Below are 17989 nucleotides of genomic sequence, written 5' to 3'. Positions count from 1 at the left end.
AAGCTATTGACCGCAAGGAGAAAAGGCTCTAAAACCACAAACACAAAATAAAAATTGGCAGTGCCCAAAACTAGGTAAACAGTCAAATATTATTTAATTCATAGTCAAATATTCCAAATTGAATCCATAGAATACAAATTAGACGGTTGAATTTGGGTGGGTCAAGTAAATAAGGGCAGGTGATGAGACATTTGTATCACAGCCCACTACTTAAGACACGGTATTAGGTTTTTATTTCCTTATGAAAGCTGACACATTGGGCTTGCCTCTTTAAAAAAAACGCAAATACAAGGGCATTTGTAAAAAAACCAAAACCCACTATCTATTACCCTTTCAAGGATAAGTTTGTTTATGGTTGTTACCTTTCTGCATTCAGTGAATGGGTCTGTAACACCACGCTGCCCCATCCTGTTGTTAGACAGTACTGACTCACAAATGGCCATTCTAAGTTAGATGTCTGAGATGCCTGCCTTTTTTTTTTCTTTTTAAGCAACAGGCCTTCTGAGTTATGAAAATAACTCCAGTGCATTAAACTTCCAGTGTTTTCCAGACTGAAATATGAAGATTGTTGCAGCTCCAGGGATTGTCTTTTCCATATCCAAGTTCTTTAAAACACACACAAGTTACTGAAGAGGCAAAGAACTGAAAAACACAGCAGCTCTGAGTGATGACTTCAGAATAGCCCAGGTGGTGTTGAGTGATTCAAGTTTACCACCCTCTCCCTAAAAAGAAACACATTTGGTTGCAGCTATGCAAGCTCCCCCACTTAAGAAGGAAAACTAGTTTGCTTTTAACTTTCTTGGTTTGTTCCAGGCAGAAGAGGTTGCTTTATTTTCTGCTGTCTCTAGCCACCTGTGCTCTTTGGGAAGTGTCAGCACCTTTCCCTGTGGTGGAGTCCCATTCTGACTAGTGGCTGCATCAGTTTACGTATACATCAGTGCATTGAAGTCCCAGCTCTTAATTGCTGGAGCTGGCCAGGTCATCAGTGACCTATTTCTTTGGAGATCCATATGGGATTTTCTATTCAGGCTGCTGAGTTTTAACAAGAGGCGAGAGTTAACTCAGTATCAGTGAACACTCTGGTAGTGCAATGATTTCTGTGGGCAGCTGGGGCTCTGATGCACACCTTGAACACAGCCACAAGGAACTCAAGGGTCCTGGTGTGTTAAGGAGGGGTCATCATAAAAATACGATTAGCAATGTGAGAAATTAGAACTCTGAGGCTGCTGTAAGCCAGGCAGGATCATTTCCTTTGCTATTGCTGTTGTGTTGTGTCTGCTGAAAAATGAGGATTCCCTGGGACCGAATTTACTGAATCTTCTCTTTCTGTCCCCTGTCCCCAGACTCAGCAGAGCATGGATTTCTCAACTCTGTGCAGGTACCCCAGCCTTCTCTGCCAGGCTCCTAGTAATTGCCAGCTGTTCTTGTGAAACTTTATGTTGACAGTGGATGAATGGGTATTTTGTTCTAAAGTGACTGCTGCAGAATACATCACTGTCACATCACCTAAACAACGCCAATCACCCAGATTTTTGGGACATGCTTGAAAACAGTAGAGCCTGTCATTCCGAGATTTAGGAGGGATTAGCTGTGTGACTTCAGTCAGCCTCAAGAGAAAGGTTAAATGCTTTGGGAGGAGGAACCATGTCCGTGTGTGCACACATGTCCTCCAAAACAACAGCCGCTTTCAATAAAGTTGTTCCTGCTGCTCAGAAGTGGCACTTCTTGACATTAGCAGAGCCATATCTCATCAGGGTTCTTGTTTCTACCATCCTGTCTCAGCAAGGCCAAATCCACCATGCAGTATGGGGTAATCAGAAAAGGCACTTTGATATCTGCCCTATTAATTGCCCCCTGCCAGTCTTCCCTCTATTCCGCTGTAACACCCGCTGTGTGCGGTGTGGCAGGATTGATTGGCTTTGAAGGGCAACTTCCCCTAATGATCCGCAATTCCCCCCACTTAAACTGCAGCAAAAAGTGTCTTTTTAAAGATTCTGCAAGAAATGCATGATTTCTGTGAGCCGCTAAACAAAAAACCTCTGCCTCAATCAATGTATCGATGTATTATTGTGCGACTAAATTAATGTGCCCCTTGGTGACAGAATTGCAGAAAATGAGTGGCGTTCTATGCATTAAAGGCAAACTGGTGAAAGATTGTTTTTCAAGGTTAGGTTGCTCCACAGTGAATATCAAGGTGTTTCCAATTAAAATATGAGCTGTTTTCAGAGTGCAGTTGTATCAGCTGTGTTACTTCTCACAGAGTCACACTGCAAATTAACACAAATAACTAAAGAACAGTAAATATTAGTAATTGAGACCTATTTGGTAGATGGCAAATAATACTAAGATTTTTTTTAATAGTATTTAAATTTCATAGTTAAACAATTTTGATGGAAATCATTTTTTTTTAATTTTATTTTTTAAACGCAAGAGATTAATGGAAAAAAGTGACCATTCAAAAAAGTTGAGGTGAAAAACTGAAATCTTGCCAAGCTTCTACAAACTGTACCTTTCTTTGTTTGGACTGTGGGGAGGGGTAGGTTGGCCCTTCTTTTCATGATGCCCTGCACCTCTTAAAAATTTTTCCCTTTCAAAGCTGCTTGAGCCAACCCTTATTTATATTTTTCTGTAAATTCTGGTCCGGCTGCATTTATTATCTTCATTCTGTTGTCACAGGTACACATGAAATGTCTTGCCCAATGCTGTGTAGCAAGAGCTCGATCCTCCAGAAGAGCTCTGTGCATCATCTCTTGTGTAGCAAGAGCACCGGAGATGGTTTGGGCAGTTCCCTACCACATGATCCAAACTAACAATTTGCCGAAGATATGATGCTTTCTTGGTCCCTATATTTGAAGGTAGAAGAACCACAGTTTCCTAATTAACTTGTTCTCTAGTTCTAATGAAGAAGGGAAACATTTTTCAGTGGCTTGTTTGTTCAAACTTTTTTTTTCCCTGGTGTTTCCTAAGTTCTCAAATCTGAAAAAGCGTGTAATTTGCTCAGTTTTTCCTGAAACCTTTTCTTCCCCTCTTTTCTTGCTTGGGCTCATGACAAAGACATTCTTTATTTTGAAGGAAGAATCCCAGAACAAGCAGTGCCAGTTCTGAGTTCATGAGGGGGACAATGTTTCTAATCACTTACAAAAGACAGACGTGGACTCTGTGTTCCTTCTCGGTCGACATTATTTCATTTTTGGTTTTGAACCTTTGGAATATCCAATGGGCAAAACCCCTTTCTCCATCAAGTGTTTTCAGCTGTATGTTTTCAAACGGTATCTGCAGGAGTGATAAAGTAGGTGTGAAATGAAAGCATAACTGAGAGCATCCCAGCCCTTCAGTAACCAGGACATTTTGGATTCTTGCAAAATCTTAAAGTGGTATCACCACTTTCAGTGCATTGCTGGCCAGAAGAATAAAAAACAAATAAACCCCCACAAACAAACAAAAAACAATAACCAAACAAACAATAACAAAAGCAAACCAAAAAACAAACCCACAAGCAAACCCAAAACAAAAACCACAAACACAAAATACCAAACAAAAAAAACATGCTACCAAACAAACAATCTAATATTGATGAGGATTTTACATCAATATATCTCTAAGAGCTTCACAGCTCCTCATTGTCTCCTGGGAGAGCAAAATCCATGAAATCAAATTATTTGATTGACAGCATGCAGTAAATTAGTGTAAGCACCAAGCCAAGAACCCAATTTTGTGACTTGTAGTTCTACATTCAAACACTGGGCCAGCATCACTTCTGAGGCAAAACAATGACAAAAGAAAGAAAAGGGTGCAGCAGAAGGAAAGGGAGCTGGAATTCACTAAGCATCATGTAATTTCTGAAAGAACTGATTCTGCTATTTGTGTGCAATGCAAATGCCATCTATAATACCTAGCTTTAACAAGCTAGGCGACTGCCACAGATTCCAGAGCAACTTGCACAGGCAACGCACTTTTCGTTTAGCACCCAAGAGATCCAGCAAATTATATGCAGAGCTGAGTGAAAAAGCCTGATTCCTGGACCTCCATGGGAGCACAATGCTGTGCTAAATCTTGAGTGCTGGGGAGTGCTAATGAAGCTTTCCAGAGAGGTGAGTGGATGATGGCAGTTTACACTTGAGAAAGACTTCAGGCTAAGGAAAAGTGCTGATGTCAATGCCTCTTAAAAAAAAAATATTTAAACGTGTTTGTATGGCAATTTATTTGCTTCACCAAAAACCTTACAAAGGCAAGCTACTTCAAGAAAAGCTTGTGCTCCCAAGTACCACTTCAATGCATTATCTATACTAAAACACATTCTCCGTTTCGCTTCTGCATTTTGAACACTAATCCAGCCTGGCCTAAGTGTCCACACCGAAGGAAATGAACTGTATCAGGCAATGTCATTTGCTAAAAGGTAAGAGTGGAGGTATTTTCCTTCCCTTCATTTTATATTTCTGGGGACAATTTCACAGGCCGTGCCATTGCTGAATGGGGAAATTGGAAAACTGCAGAATCGATTTGCAGACGTGAAGTTCTATTTTCTCTTACACCCCCTTCATCAGGGTCCTGTGCTGTGCAGCGTTATTATCGACAGCAGCCTGGACACCACTGGTAATTGCTAAAGCAGGGACGAGCTCTGCTTTGCAAGTGAAAGCAAAACCACAGCAGCAGCAGTCAGGTGGCACTGAGTGGTACTATTCTCGCCTTTAAATTCATCTGCTTTACAGCATTGGTAATGTACCCATGCTACTTTATTTCCAAGAGTTTAACACAAATACATTTTTAAAATCTTATTTAAATTCTTTTTAGTCTGCATTTTTTTTTAAATAAAACAAACGTCATGGCTAAAAGCTGTATGTTGATTAAAACCAGAAAAATATACTGGACTTCTGAATGCTTCCAGTATTTAATCCCTTCATTAACTGCATTTCACAAAGAAAAAAAAAACAAAACCAAACCATCTTCCACAGCAAACTTCTGATAATGACTCAGTTACCAGGAATGAAACCAGCGGCCAGTTGCTGCAGAAAACTGGAAAAGCCGGTGACTATCAGCCACTTAATCTCTGGGATGGAGAAAAACGTGCTTTGTGATATTAAAGGTCATTGGCAACAAAATGGTTGCTTGTTCACTGGAGTCATTCAGCTGCTCTCTGTGCAGGGTTGGCACGGCTGGGCTGGCTGGCCACACCGTGCTGGGGGTGCAGACACAGGAAAAAAAAAAAGACTCCGGCACGATGAGCCTTCAGACTAAGTAGCTTATTATATGTTTTTCATAAAAAGTCAATTCAGCCTTGCAAAACTCTGGATTTCACATCCTGATACTGCCCTGCCCCTGACCATGTCCTTGCAGCAATAGGATGGCAGCAGGGATATTTTTTTTTCCCCTTGTCTGCCTGTTTTCCAGCTATGGCCGTGGTGGCTGCTCTGCCCATCCTGCTGGGCAGCCGGCTCCTGGGTGACCCCCTGATCCCCTTCAGGAGGTTTGCCCCAGGAGGTGCAGGGCAGTGAGGACCGGAGAGAGGCAGCACAAGACCTGGGAAAGCAGAAATTGGAACAGATTTATTTATATGAAGAGGCTGTTTGTGCTACAAAGGGGAGCAGCGTGAGCCAAGGTGCCGAGCGCGGCTCACCAGCCCCTGCCTGCAGGCCCCAAAATGGCCGCTCCGCCCTGAGGAGCCCGCCTCCTGGTTGCTGCGCAACGGGCAGAGCCCGCCGGCCCTGCCGCCTCCTGGAAACGACAACTCCCAGGAGGCCCGCCCGGCGGGAACTACAGCTCCCAGCATGCCCTGCACGCCAGGGGCGGGGTGCCGGCGGGCTCCTGCACTACATTTCCCGGCAGCCCGCGGGGGCGGCGGCCAATCGGTGTGGCTCAGGTTGGTGGGTGCGCGGAGCGGGGTTGGCTTCCGCGGGAGTAAGCGCGGAGCGGAGAGGAAGCGGCGCAGGGGAAGCGGTGCCGGTGACATTTCCTTTCGGGCCGCCCCCCTCTCCCGCTGCCGGAGCGGGGCCCCGAGAATGGCAGCGTTAGGAGGTCGGTGCGGCCGGGCCAGCGGGGCGGGGGAGCGGCCTTTGGGGTGGAGCGCCCGGGAGAAGGCGCTTCTGAAGGGTGTCGGGGCCTGTGCGCTGAGGGGTGTCTCAGTGAGGGGCTCGTAGCGGGGGGTGTTGGGGCTTCTCTGCTGAGGGGTGTCGGGGAGGGTGCTCCGCGGGGGGTGTCCGTGGGGAGCACCATGTGAGGGAGGGGTGCTTGGTACCCTTGGGCTGAGGAGTGGCTGTGGTGGGCCCTGGGGTGGGTGGATGGGCTCTTGGAGGCCCGGTGGGGCAGGGCTGCTTGGATGAGGGGCCTGCGGTGTGGGCTGTTCCTTCTAGGTGGGGAAGATGACAGCAGAGGAGAGTGTCTGGGGGAGGAGGGTCAGGGGTGTGAGGTAAAAGGACGCCAGGGTGAGGGCCTGTAAATGGAGAGAGAGCAATACCGTGCGTTGGTACTGTGCTTTGTGAGGGTGGAAGGAGGGTTTCCTTTTGAGGGACACCCCTGTACTGTGCTCTTTGTGAGGGAGGAGCAGCATTGTCCGTGACGAAAGGCTCTTGTGAAGCTGGATATGTGGGGAGTGGTGAAGGGAGGGGTGTCTGAGAGATTAACGTGGAGAGAACTTTGGGTGATGTCTGGGAGGAACAGAGTTCAAATTGAGAGGTGCAAGTGAGGGGAAAATTAATAGAGGAAAAAGATGCTTAGTGTAGTGTAGGAGTGAGAAAATGAAGGTGATGAAAGTGACTGAGAAGGTTTTATGAGGTGAGAGCTGTAATGTGCATAGTGTCAAGGATGAAATAGAAAAACTGGAATACAGGGATGAGTATCTATTCCAGCATTGAAAGCTGCCTTGATTACATGTGCTTGTTGCCCAAGTGACTGGTATGGTCAGAAAACAACTATTTTGCATCTTCTTCACTGTTGGAAAGTAAATGAAACTTTTCTGCATCAGTAGCTACATTAAAGTTTTTTTGTACATCAAAGCTTTGCTAGTTAGGAAGCTTTGGAGCCAATCTAAGAGTATTATTTACTTGAAATTTGCTCACTAGTGATTAGCATTGTTTCTGAACTAGTAGGAGTACACATTCTCCCTTTCCCTAATGACTGGTTAGTTGGAGTTCATTTACTGTGGTAGAGTCCCCTGTTGTAGATCTTACCTTTCAGTAGTTACTATTGTATTTGAAAACAAACAAACAAACAAAAAACCCAAAACACCCACCCGGTTTTGGAGATGTTTCCTAGCAGTACTTTGAAGAGACACAGACAGTATTTGGCCCCAAGCCTGCCATGGGAAGTGTGTGTCCAACAGCAGATCCCTCCCTGTTTAATTGTGACTGTGCTCAAAGCTGTGTCTGAATTCTGAGTAAGAGAAACTATAACTGCTGTATATCACTGAGAGTTAGAATTTAAATCTCTTATTCGTCATCAGCATTGTTGTTTGCTATCCTCTTTACCCCTTTTTGTTCCCAAAATTTGTTGGAAGCATTCTCTGTTGCAGTCAGTAGCTTTATCTGATTTGCAGCTCTTACCACCCAATGTTTTTCTTTTGAGCTCTCCTTTGGTGCTGTTGCGTAAAAATTTTGCTGCTATTACGAAACAGATATTGCTCAATTTTCACTTTGGGATTTACTTCATATCATATTCCTTGGAAGTATATGCTTCACTTCATATGTTTTCACAGTGATATTCGAGCTCCTTTGTGCCTGAGTGATTTTAATTGGTATTTGTATTTTAGTTGTAGATAAAAACATGTGGTTGTATGTACAAGCTTATGTGAATTTAAGTTTGTTGCCCAACATGTTTACTGTATGCCTGTTTTTTCATGAGTCTGTGCTATGAACCATCACTTGTGTAAGTCAGTAACCAGTTCCTCTTTCAGTGTAAAGTTAAGTATGTACATAGGGACTTGCATAATGGTGATGTGTGTTTGGGCCTTATTTTATTCTTCTGCATTCTTTGTTTTTCCCGTTTTATAAGTCAGTAAGCTTTGTGATTCTTCACTTAATTTCTCCCCTCCCATGGAGTATGTAAAAAACCACGAAATATTGATATTATTTTTTCTGTAATATTAATGGATATAATTTTGCAGGTTAATAGTAACCTATGTGTCCATTGGGAAAAGGAAAAAAAATGTGGTATCTTTGTGTCTTTATATTTTTACTCACCCTTGAAAATGTTAGACTTGCTGTTGGTGGATGGTGACAGTGAGGAAGGATGGAATATTCTTTTGTGCTAGTTCTGTATGCACATGAGTTTTGCGGCGGGGATGGGGGGGTCAGGAGTGAGTTGTTTACTGCTTTGTGTTAAACAGTTCCAATTTTGCTTTGTAGAACCAAGTAAGTTTTCACAAACACTGAACGGAATTCCTTCTTCAAACACAGTCAGCAGTGGAATGGACCCCTTCCATGCCTGTAGTATTCTTCAACAGCTTAAAACCATGTATGACGAAGGACAACTGACAGACATCGTAGTGGAAGTGGATCATGGGAAAACATTCTCCTGTCATAGGAATGTTCTTGCTGCAATCAGTCCTTATTTCAGGTACGATAGTCCATTGTTCTAGTGGTGATCAAAATTAGAATTATAACTTATTTTCATTAAAAGAAATTTTTAAAAAATCACACCTATACTAATAATCCTTGTAGTTATCGATAGTATAGTGCATGTAGTAAATAAAGATTGTTTTGTTAAGATCAATGCATTAATCAGTGTCTGTTTATCAAAGGAGAGTTTAATTGAATAAAATGCAACATTATTTAAAAACAAACAAACAAAAATGTCTGCAGTATGAGGGCATCTTGGATACAGTGGCAGCATAGTTAAATTTCTTGTTTCCTTTTAAAGTTATATGTTCCAGCATGCTAGAATATGCACATGAAATAACATGTTGAAAGCTGAGTGCAAAGACTTGGATATGTCAAAAGCTTTGTTTGTAAACTGAATGAATCTTAATATGAGGTTAATGAGATAATTAAGCAAGAAATTCCAGCTTGCCACTCTTGTTTCAGTAAGTCTAGAACTGGTCTTATATTTAGATACCCAAACAGGGCAGTGTGACATCAGCGAGAAATGTATTTGTGCTGATATGAGGGCAAACACATTTGGATTAGTTGTACAACTTAATTTTGTTATTTGTGTAGTTGGAAGGTAATTACAAATAAACTACGAAATATTTTTCTTTTGTAGATCTATGTTCACTAGCGGCCTTACAGAGAGTACCCAGAAAGAAGTCCGAATCGTTGGTGTTGAAGCGGAGTCCATGCATTTAGTATTGAACTATGCATATACCTCCAGAGTAATGCTGACAGAGGCCAATGTTCAAGCTTTGTTCACTGCAGCTAGTATCTTCCAGATCCCTTCTATACAAGACCAGTGTGCTAAATATATGATCAGTCATTTGGACCCACAGAACTCCATTGGGGTGTTTATCTTTGCTGATCACTATGGTCATCAAGAACTCAAAGACAGATCACAAGACTACATTCGTAAAAAGTTTCTGAGTGTCACCAAAGAGCAAGAATTTCTTCAGTTGAGAAAAGACCAACTGATAAGTATACTCGACAGTGATGATTTAAACGTAGACAAAGAAGAACATGTTTATGACAGCATTATAAGGTGGTTTGAGCATGAACAAAATAAGAGAGAAGTGCACCTTCCGGAAATATTTGCCAAATGCATCCGTATGCCTCTGTTGGAAGAGACATTTTTAGAGAAAATCCCTCCCATGTTTGCACAGGCTATGGCCAAAAGCTGTGTACAAAAGGGACAACATAGTGCCAATGGCTATACACAACGGCTTGGAATGACCGCTTCTGAAATGATCATATGCTTTGATGCTGCCCACAAACACTCAGGAAAGAAGCAAACAGTGCCTTGTTTAGATTCGGTCACAGGGAGAGTGTTTAAACTATGCAAGCCACCAAATGACTTGAGAGAGGTTGGAATTCTTGTATCTCCTGATAATGATATTTATATTGCGGGTGGTTACAGACCAAGCAGCAGCGAGGTCTCCATTGACCACAGAGCAGAGAGTGATTTTTGGATGTATGATCACTCTGGCAATAGGTGGATTCCGAAAGCTCCTTTGTTGCGAGCCAGAATAGGCTGCAAATTGGTTCATTGCTGTGGTAAACTGTATGCAATAGGTGGTCGTGTTTATGAAGGAGACGGGCGAAACTCACTCAAGTCTGTGGAGTGTTACGACAGCCGAGAAAACTGTTGGACAGCTGTCTGTCCGATGCCGGTAGCAATGGAGTTTCATAGTGCTGTGGAATATAAGGATAACATCTATGTTTTACAGGGTAAGGTGGTTTGACTGACTACATGGTGTTTTTCTGGAAGTGGGGATTGTTCAACCTGACTGCCTACTCTCTCTTAAGCACCTTAAAAAACCTGAGTTTCCTGGACATTTAAAGAGTGCCCTGGGGCGACAGGTGGGAGGAAAGCTAGGGACAGTGGTGCATGAGGAAGAGTGAGGTTGCTGCTTCAGTTAGAATCATAGGAGTATTTCAGTTGGAAGAGACCCTCAGGATCATTGAGTCCAAACATAACCTAACTCTAGTACTAAACCATGTCCCTAAGAGCCTCATCTAAACGCCTTTTAAACCCCTCCAGGGATGGTGACTCTACCACTTCCCTGGGCAGCCTGTTCCAATGCCCGACAACCCTTTCTGTGAAGAATTTTTTCCTAATATCCAGTCTAAACCTACCCTGGTGCAACTTGAGTTCTCCTGCTCTGGGAATGTGTCACTACGTTGTAGTATTGAGTTACTGTACAAATGGCAGTTTTAGTGGTGTTCTAAGTCAACAACATAGTACTAAATTATACTACGGAAATTCTTTATTAAATCTTCCTCATCTGGATGAAATGTACTGATGTTGAAGAAAAGAAATTGTCCTATGAAAAAAGCAGTTTGCGTTTTATTTAGCTAAACCTGTAAAGATTCCTGGTGTCTGTATTCTTGGTGACTTGTAAGTTAACCACTCTAGGTCTTTGTTCCTTGCCCTAACCTGCTTTTTGAAGGCATCCTGGTAACTGAGAAAGATGATTTATTCCTTTCTAGGTAACTTTGTTTCTTTGGTCCGTAATTATAGTACTACCTTTACGTCCTTTCTTCCAGTAAATGATCAGACTGATAGGTGTATTAGATATTGATTCTTAAATGAATAAAAAGGATCATTATGGGAATGGGTCAAATGATTTATTTTTTATTTATGGAGATCTTATATAAAAATGTGTGTCTGCATGAGCCATATAGCAGTCTGCACTTAGAAGTGCTGAGACTGATCTATGAGGCTGTAGTAAGAGTCCCAAGAAATGTAAAGAAAAGAGAAGGGGGTGTCTTGGTTATGTTTTGCTGAGGGTGACCTCTATAAACACCTGCAGAAGTTGGGGTCTTACATCTGTACCAGCTCCCCCTTTGGGTCACTCTCTACACAAAGCTGGACCAGAGAATACTGTAAGGTTGTTGTTATTTACTGAAGAAATCAACCTGATTCTGTGACTTCGCCTTCCTTCTACTTGGTAAGGTTGGTGGGCTTCTGTGTGATTTGCAGAGTTTTCTTTCATTGTTTCTGTATCAGGTTTGACTCTGGTTGTGGCTTTAAATAATTCAATTACACTGGCAAGTTTTTGCAATCTATTCCTTCTATTGGGTCAGTTATCAGCTTTAGATTGTTAAAAAGGAATATTAACTTGGTAGGGTGTTTGCTCATCTTTTAAATATTTCTTAGAACTGCTAAAAAGTGGATATTATAACCTATAGAATAAGAGTGCATCCTGTTTACAAATGTTAGCTGCACTAATTCTGTGCTTCAGTGGTTTAAATGACAACTTGATGCTCACGTAAATAAGCAAGCAAATTGTAAAGAGTTGTGTTATGTGGAATTAAGGCAACTTTTCTATTTGAGTGTGTTAAATAAAACCTTGATTGAGTTGCACTGAAGTGGTACAAAAAATGTAACTTTCAATAATTTTTCTAGAGAAAACTCATAAATTTGAAGTAGTCAATAAGGATTGATGAGAGTGTTACAATGCCAATGAAATGCAAGTTTCAGTCACAGGACACTACACTGTGGAACGAAAGTGAGCGATCAAAAGATGTATTATCTGTGAGACTTAAGCTATGTTCTACTCAGTTTACTTTATTTTTGTATTCTTTGTTATACTTGAGGTGTTCAGTTACACAGCAGCTTGGTTAAAATCTTTTAAAAAGCTGTGTGAAATTATACATTATTTGAATTATGCTAATATTTGGCAAATGTTAGGCTTTTCTTCCTTAGGCTTTACAAAAGATAAGGTGGTCTTTATATGTGTCCTTTTTTTCAAGTTTGCAAAGCATGAGCTTTCAGTCATCTGAGCTTCTGTTACCTAAATTCTGTAGATAGCACAGTGCAGTCCACAGAAGAGGTGTTTTATAACCTAATCACAAAACTAATGATGAATCAGTAGCAAGTATTCACCTGACTTCCTTTTAAACAAATCATCCTAAATGTGTAACCCAGCCACCTGATACAAATAGCTTCAAAATCACTGTCTAGTACAAGACACAATTATTTGCTCAGATCCAGCAACTTTCAAGCACTGAATTCTGACACTCCACAGTCTGTAGATGACAAGTTGTGAAGATGTTAAAGAACAAAACAGATACTTCAGATATTTCAAGGTTATAATCTTGAAATGTTTGGTCCCAGATACTGAAGTGTGGTATATAAGTAGTAAAGGATAGCTAGGAAATATGTAAAACATTGTGTTTCAGATATATTTCATATTCCCTCTACTTGAGCTGGAATAGAAACTTGTTTTTAATCATGCTTTTAATATTTTTGTGATACACTTGAAGGAAAGCAGGCAATGGCGATAGGTTTTTTTGCTTTGGGATCAAGGCTTTTAGAAATTGTTAGACCATTTCTGTCTGTGGAAGAACATACCTGAAAGCTTTGTTGCTGCAGAATTGTTGTTTTGGAAATGAAGCATAAGTTATGTTTTATTTTTCCTCTCTCTTTTCAGGGGAATTTTTTCTCTGCTATGATCCTCAGAAGGATTACTGGGGATTTTTGACCCCAATGACTGTGCCTAGAATCCAAGGCTTGGCAACTGTATACAATGACTCCATCTACTACATAGCTGGAACCTGTGGAAACCATCAACGTATGTTTACCGTAGAGGCCTATGACATTGAACAAAATAAGTGGACTCGAAAAAAAGACTTTCCATGTGATCAGTCCATTAATCCGTATATAAAACTCGTACTCCTCAAAAATAAACTCCATCTGTTTGTCAGAGCTACTCAAGTCACTGTTGAAGAACATGTTTTCAGAACCAGCAGGAAAAATTCACTCTACCAGTATGATGAGGTTACTGACCAGTGGCAAAAAGTGTATGAGACTCCAGATAGGCTCTGGGATTTGGGCCGGCATTTTGAATGTGTTGTTGCTAAATTGTATCCGCAGTGTCTTCAGAAAGTTATTTAAGTTTTGTTTTTTTCAGTAACAGGCCTTAGTGATTTCAGTGGTAATCTGATGCTAGAGAAAACATGTCTTAAAAGAAAACAAAGAAGTTCTGTCAGTATTTATTGTAAGCTGAAACAGACAGTTTTTTGTATATGAGGATGGGTGCTCTTTAAAGGTTGCAGTCTGGGGAGGGAATTACTGGTTCAGTTTCATATTTACTGATATTTTCCTGGGAAATGAGAAGGAGGTTACAAAGTGCAATTATCAGCATTTTTTTTTTTCTGGTAACACTTAATCATGTCATACTAGAGGGGTGTTTTTGTGGTAAGAGCAAATTAGGTGGAAGAGCCAGGATAACTATGCACTACAGTGAAAGAAAATCTAGCATTAATAGCTAAGGATGTCAAAGATGTCTTGAAGTGACTTCTGTTTTTTTTTCTCTTTCTTTTTTTTTTTTTTTTGATACGGGTAAAATTTGAGGCAATATCACTAAGTTGTGGGTTTTTTCGTTTGTTTGTTTTAATTTTAGATTGAAAGTACATAGAGGAATGGTGGGTCCTGATTCACAATGATCTTTTTCTGTACTGTTTTTGAAGTCTGCTAAGATGTTTGTGATGTTGTTTGTGCACTGCAATTTGGGAGGAAAAACTCAAGTTGGAATTGAAACATAGAATACCTTTGCCCCGGACAGAGGCTTGTTCAGATTACTGTACCATGTCCTGTCTGTGGAATTTTGTTAAATTTGAGATGAATGATAGTGGGGGGAAAAACTCCAACACCTGTTTTCTGCCACTTAGATGTAGTGCTGTAAAAACTTCTTTTTAACACTGCTTAAAACCTTTTTTCCATCCCATAAAGGGCTTTAACCCAAAAGTTGATGGTGCTAGTACATTTTTAATACTTGTTTGTCTGAAATGGGCTGCTCTTGTGCTGGTGTTTAAGACAGCCTGTTATTTTTCATGGCGTGTGTGTCTCTTTTCAGGCCCTGTCCTGTCATCATATTGTCTTTTTTAACATAACATTTTTACTGCAGTGATGTTCTTGCACGGAATGGTGACAGGATTTGGCCTCGATAAAATAGTCGTGGGTTTTTTTGTTGTGGTGTTGTGGTTGGTTTGTTTGTGTTTTTTTTGTGTGGGGTGTTTATTCTCTCTCCGCTAAAATACAGTGCTATGTGCAGAGTTGGCATATGTTCCAGTAATTTGGAAAAGCGTGGCTTAACTTTACAAGTTGTTCTTCTTTTCTCCCCGCAATCAAACTCTCAAATATCTTCTGTTTCATTCTGGTCTATAATATGAAAATTTGCACTACTGAGATGTCTTCATTATTAAAGCAAAATTAACAATAAGTGTCCATGGATTAAATAATCTTAAATGCAAATACAGAATAGGGATCCAATATATTGCAAAACTTTTCTCTATGTATTTAACATTTAGCTTATTTTTAAGAAGTAAGTTCAAAGTTCAGCCTCTACTTCAATAGTGAAAACTGGATTGAAAAGTGAAGAGGTGAATCCTAAAATGTGTATCAGCTGTAATTTGACAGGTTTCATTTCTTACAGTTCTATTTTTTGCAGAGCTGTGAGTGTGTTATCTCACTCTCCCCTATTTTCTCAAATTGACCCAAGTAAACCAGTTGACTTGAAAGAGCAGTGGCTGTTGCTGGCTGTAAGTTCTTACTTACCATTATCTGGCTTAACAGCTGATATTTCAGTGAGCCAAATATTTAGCTCATTGTTTATCCCCCTGGCATGGCTGAGGATTTGGATAATGTTTGTTTACTATGTAGTCTTACTGTTCCCAGATGGAATCTTTCTAATACACAAAAACACTTGCCTGGTTCTATTACTTAATTATTGCACAAAATGTTTAAAAGGCAAAAACAAACAAAAAACTGTGAAATGGAAAAAAAAAAAGCCTCTTTGCATTACATACCTCATCTTCCGGAGACTCACCAAACCACTTCGTTCAAATATGAGCGCCTGAAGTTTTTTCTGAAGCAAAGTTGAAGTTGACAATTCTTGCTAAGGCTGCATTTTCCAGCAGTGTTGAGGTGTGGTGTTTGTTTAGTTTTCTTCTGGATACTGTTTTATATATATCCATAGCCAAGATTAAGAGGGTTTTTTCAAGTACAGCTAATTTCATTTTTAAAATCATCCTTAGTCCTTGGCTAGCTTTCTTTGCGCTCTTGTAGGCCTCTAGCTGCAAGCTTTCTGAAGCACCCTCCCTAACAGTGTTGCATTTGTGTGTAAAACAATTTTTTCTTCTTTTGCAAAGTGTTATGTAACTTTTTTCTTTTTTTCTTTTTTTTTTTTTTTTTTTTTTAGCTTGGTTGAATATTTACAAGATTTCTTGCTGCTTTTTGACAATCTTCTATATTTATTTAGTAGAACAAATTTCAATATATTACTTGAAACTATGAAATAGAATTGAGTTAGCAATTGACTGGTCATGTGATGTATAGAAGTACAATACGCTGTGGTTAATTCTGCAGTAGGTTTGTTAATTTTGTTTATCTGCACTAAAGTACGAAGATCTCCATTCTGTTTAACCATTCAAACTGAGGGTGTGATCCAAGTCTGTAACGTATTTAAAAGCTAAATCCTGGAAGTTGCCGTGGGAGTAGAATATACTAAATCTTGTGCATGAGGAATTTGTTGAGACAGTAATGTAGCTGTGACATGTTGCCAATTCTAAAATGCTTCTACATTTTGCTGGAAGTCAGATTCCTGGTGAAGTTTTGCTTTAGAGTCAGGCTTGAGTAAACTTGCACAGCACAAAAAGAAGAAAACAACAAAATAAATAATTGCACCAAAGGTACTGATAATATTTAAACAGTAATCTGTACATTTTCCCCACTTGGTATTTTTTCTGCATTTATTTCCCGTTATTAAATGAATTTCTAGCATCGTAAGGACTTAGGTGAGTATAAATCTCTTTTCCAAAAGATTAGTTACTTTAGAAGGAAATATTTTGTAATTTCCACTTGATTCCATCAGTAAAACTTAGAATTACTAAAAGCAGTTTTGGTGCACCAGACATGCAGTGTGTGTATGTTCTACAAGAAATGGAAGAGCTCCCTGTTCGTGAGGCTGTTTAGAAGTGGCATCCAACATTCAGTGCTCAGGTATGTTAGTAAGAAGTACTGTAGTCCTATGAGGGCAAATGTGTGGATTTTTAAACATTTTGCCATAATTGCACAATTTTGCATTTTTACTTAATGTCATGTTATGTTTCTTAAAATAAACCTATTGTTGAAATACAACGGAGTTCCATTTGTTTTGTGAAAAAGTTATATCAAAGCAAAGTAACAAGAGACTGCAAAGGAAAAAAATAACCAAATTGTATCAGGGTGCTGGAGACAAGCCAAATTAACTTGGGGTCCACAGCTTGGACAAAACTAAAGTTTCAGAAGCTAACTGGAATTATCTCCTTATAAGGGTTTTTTTTAACTGGAGGGAGAAGGAAACTAAATGGAGCAAATGTAGCAGAAGCCTCAGTGAGCACTTCACTCTTCAGATACATCTGAATGGTTCTTGTGCTGTGCTGCAGTGCTTTTGGCTCCTTCAAAAAGATGCCTCAGGGTACCTGTAAGTTAAATAGTAGCTGTTGTCTGGTTTATAAAAGATGTTTATGGAGATGTCTGAAAACTTTCAGCTAAGTCATCAAAGTCATATCTGGAAGACACTCAGGGTTTGTAACAGCCAGGGAGAGGGACTGGAGCCAAAGCTGGGACAGGAGTAGTTCAGCTGTGGTCTTTGATTCTCTAATTTCTCTTTTGCTCTCATGGCAAAACCAGATAAATTAATTGACCTCCAGTGCCTCAAACTTCCTAGTAGCTCTTGCGAAATCCTCTTAACTCTTGGAATGCATTATAATGTGAAATAATGCACAGCAATGGATGAGAGAGCTTTGCATGCCCAAGTTAACCTATTCAGGTATGAGGAGCACTAACAGCTAAGGCAGCAGTTTTGCTGCAGTTTTGCAAATGATTATACTCAAAGCATCAAAGAGGATTTTCCTTCTTTAGACACTAAAGTGAATTCTGATGTGTTTTGCTGAAGAGATAAATAGAGGGGCACTTGAGAGACTGTTTCTGTCCCGGGCGGGTGGGATTATTTTCTGGCCATCTTGTTTTTAATTTCAGCCATCCTTTGGGAAGGAAGGCATGTTATTTTGGCAGCATTTGCTGGAGGAGTTGAACACACCAAAACAAAGCAGCATTATGTAAATAGTTCACTAGGTTTGTTCCATGGCAGTTCACTTCCTTGAATCCCTACTCTGGTCCTTCACAGTCCCAAAGCTGTGAAGAAATACACTCACACATACTGTGTGCAGTTGGGTGCTCGTGTGCAGTCACTAGATGGAGAAATAACCACCCAGCCATTGCTTTCTCCTCATCTCATTGCAACGTGTACTCCCCTCTCTGCTTCTCAAAGGGGGAAGAATTAGACCAACGAAGCTTGAACCTGTCCCCTTTCCTAATCTCTAGTTAAAGCCCCATGTGCCTCACTGCTGATTTACCCATTTCT

At 40.4% G+C, this 17989-nt stretch overlaps 1 protein-coding gene across 1 annotated transcript; it reads left to right on the top strand.

Annotated features, from left to right (window-relative positions):
* The first annotated feature begins 5877 nt into the window (after positions 1-5877).
* Positions 5878-16722, top strand: KBTBD8 (kelch repeat and BTB domain containing 8). Its single transcript, XM_065846011.2, has 4 exons — positions 5878-6012; positions 8337-8547; positions 9193-10307; positions 13016-16722. Exons 1-4 carry the CDS (start codon positions 5997-5999, stop codon positions 13477-13479), a joined length of 1806 nt encoding a protein of 601 aa, XP_065702083.1. The 5' UTR covers positions 5878-5996; the 3' UTR covers positions 13480-16722.
* The last annotated feature ends 1267 nt before the right edge of the window (positions 16723-17989 follow it).

The sequence above is a fragment of the Patagioenas fasciata genome, chromosome 10 (assembly GCF_037038585.1).
Source record: "Patagioenas fasciata isolate bPatFas1 chromosome 10, bPatFas1.hap1, whole genome shotgun sequence".
Lineage (NCBI taxonomy): Eukaryota > Metazoa > Chordata > Aves > Columbiformes > Columbidae > Patagioenas > Patagioenas fasciata.
This window is presented reverse-complemented; position numbering and strand designations above follow the sequence as displayed.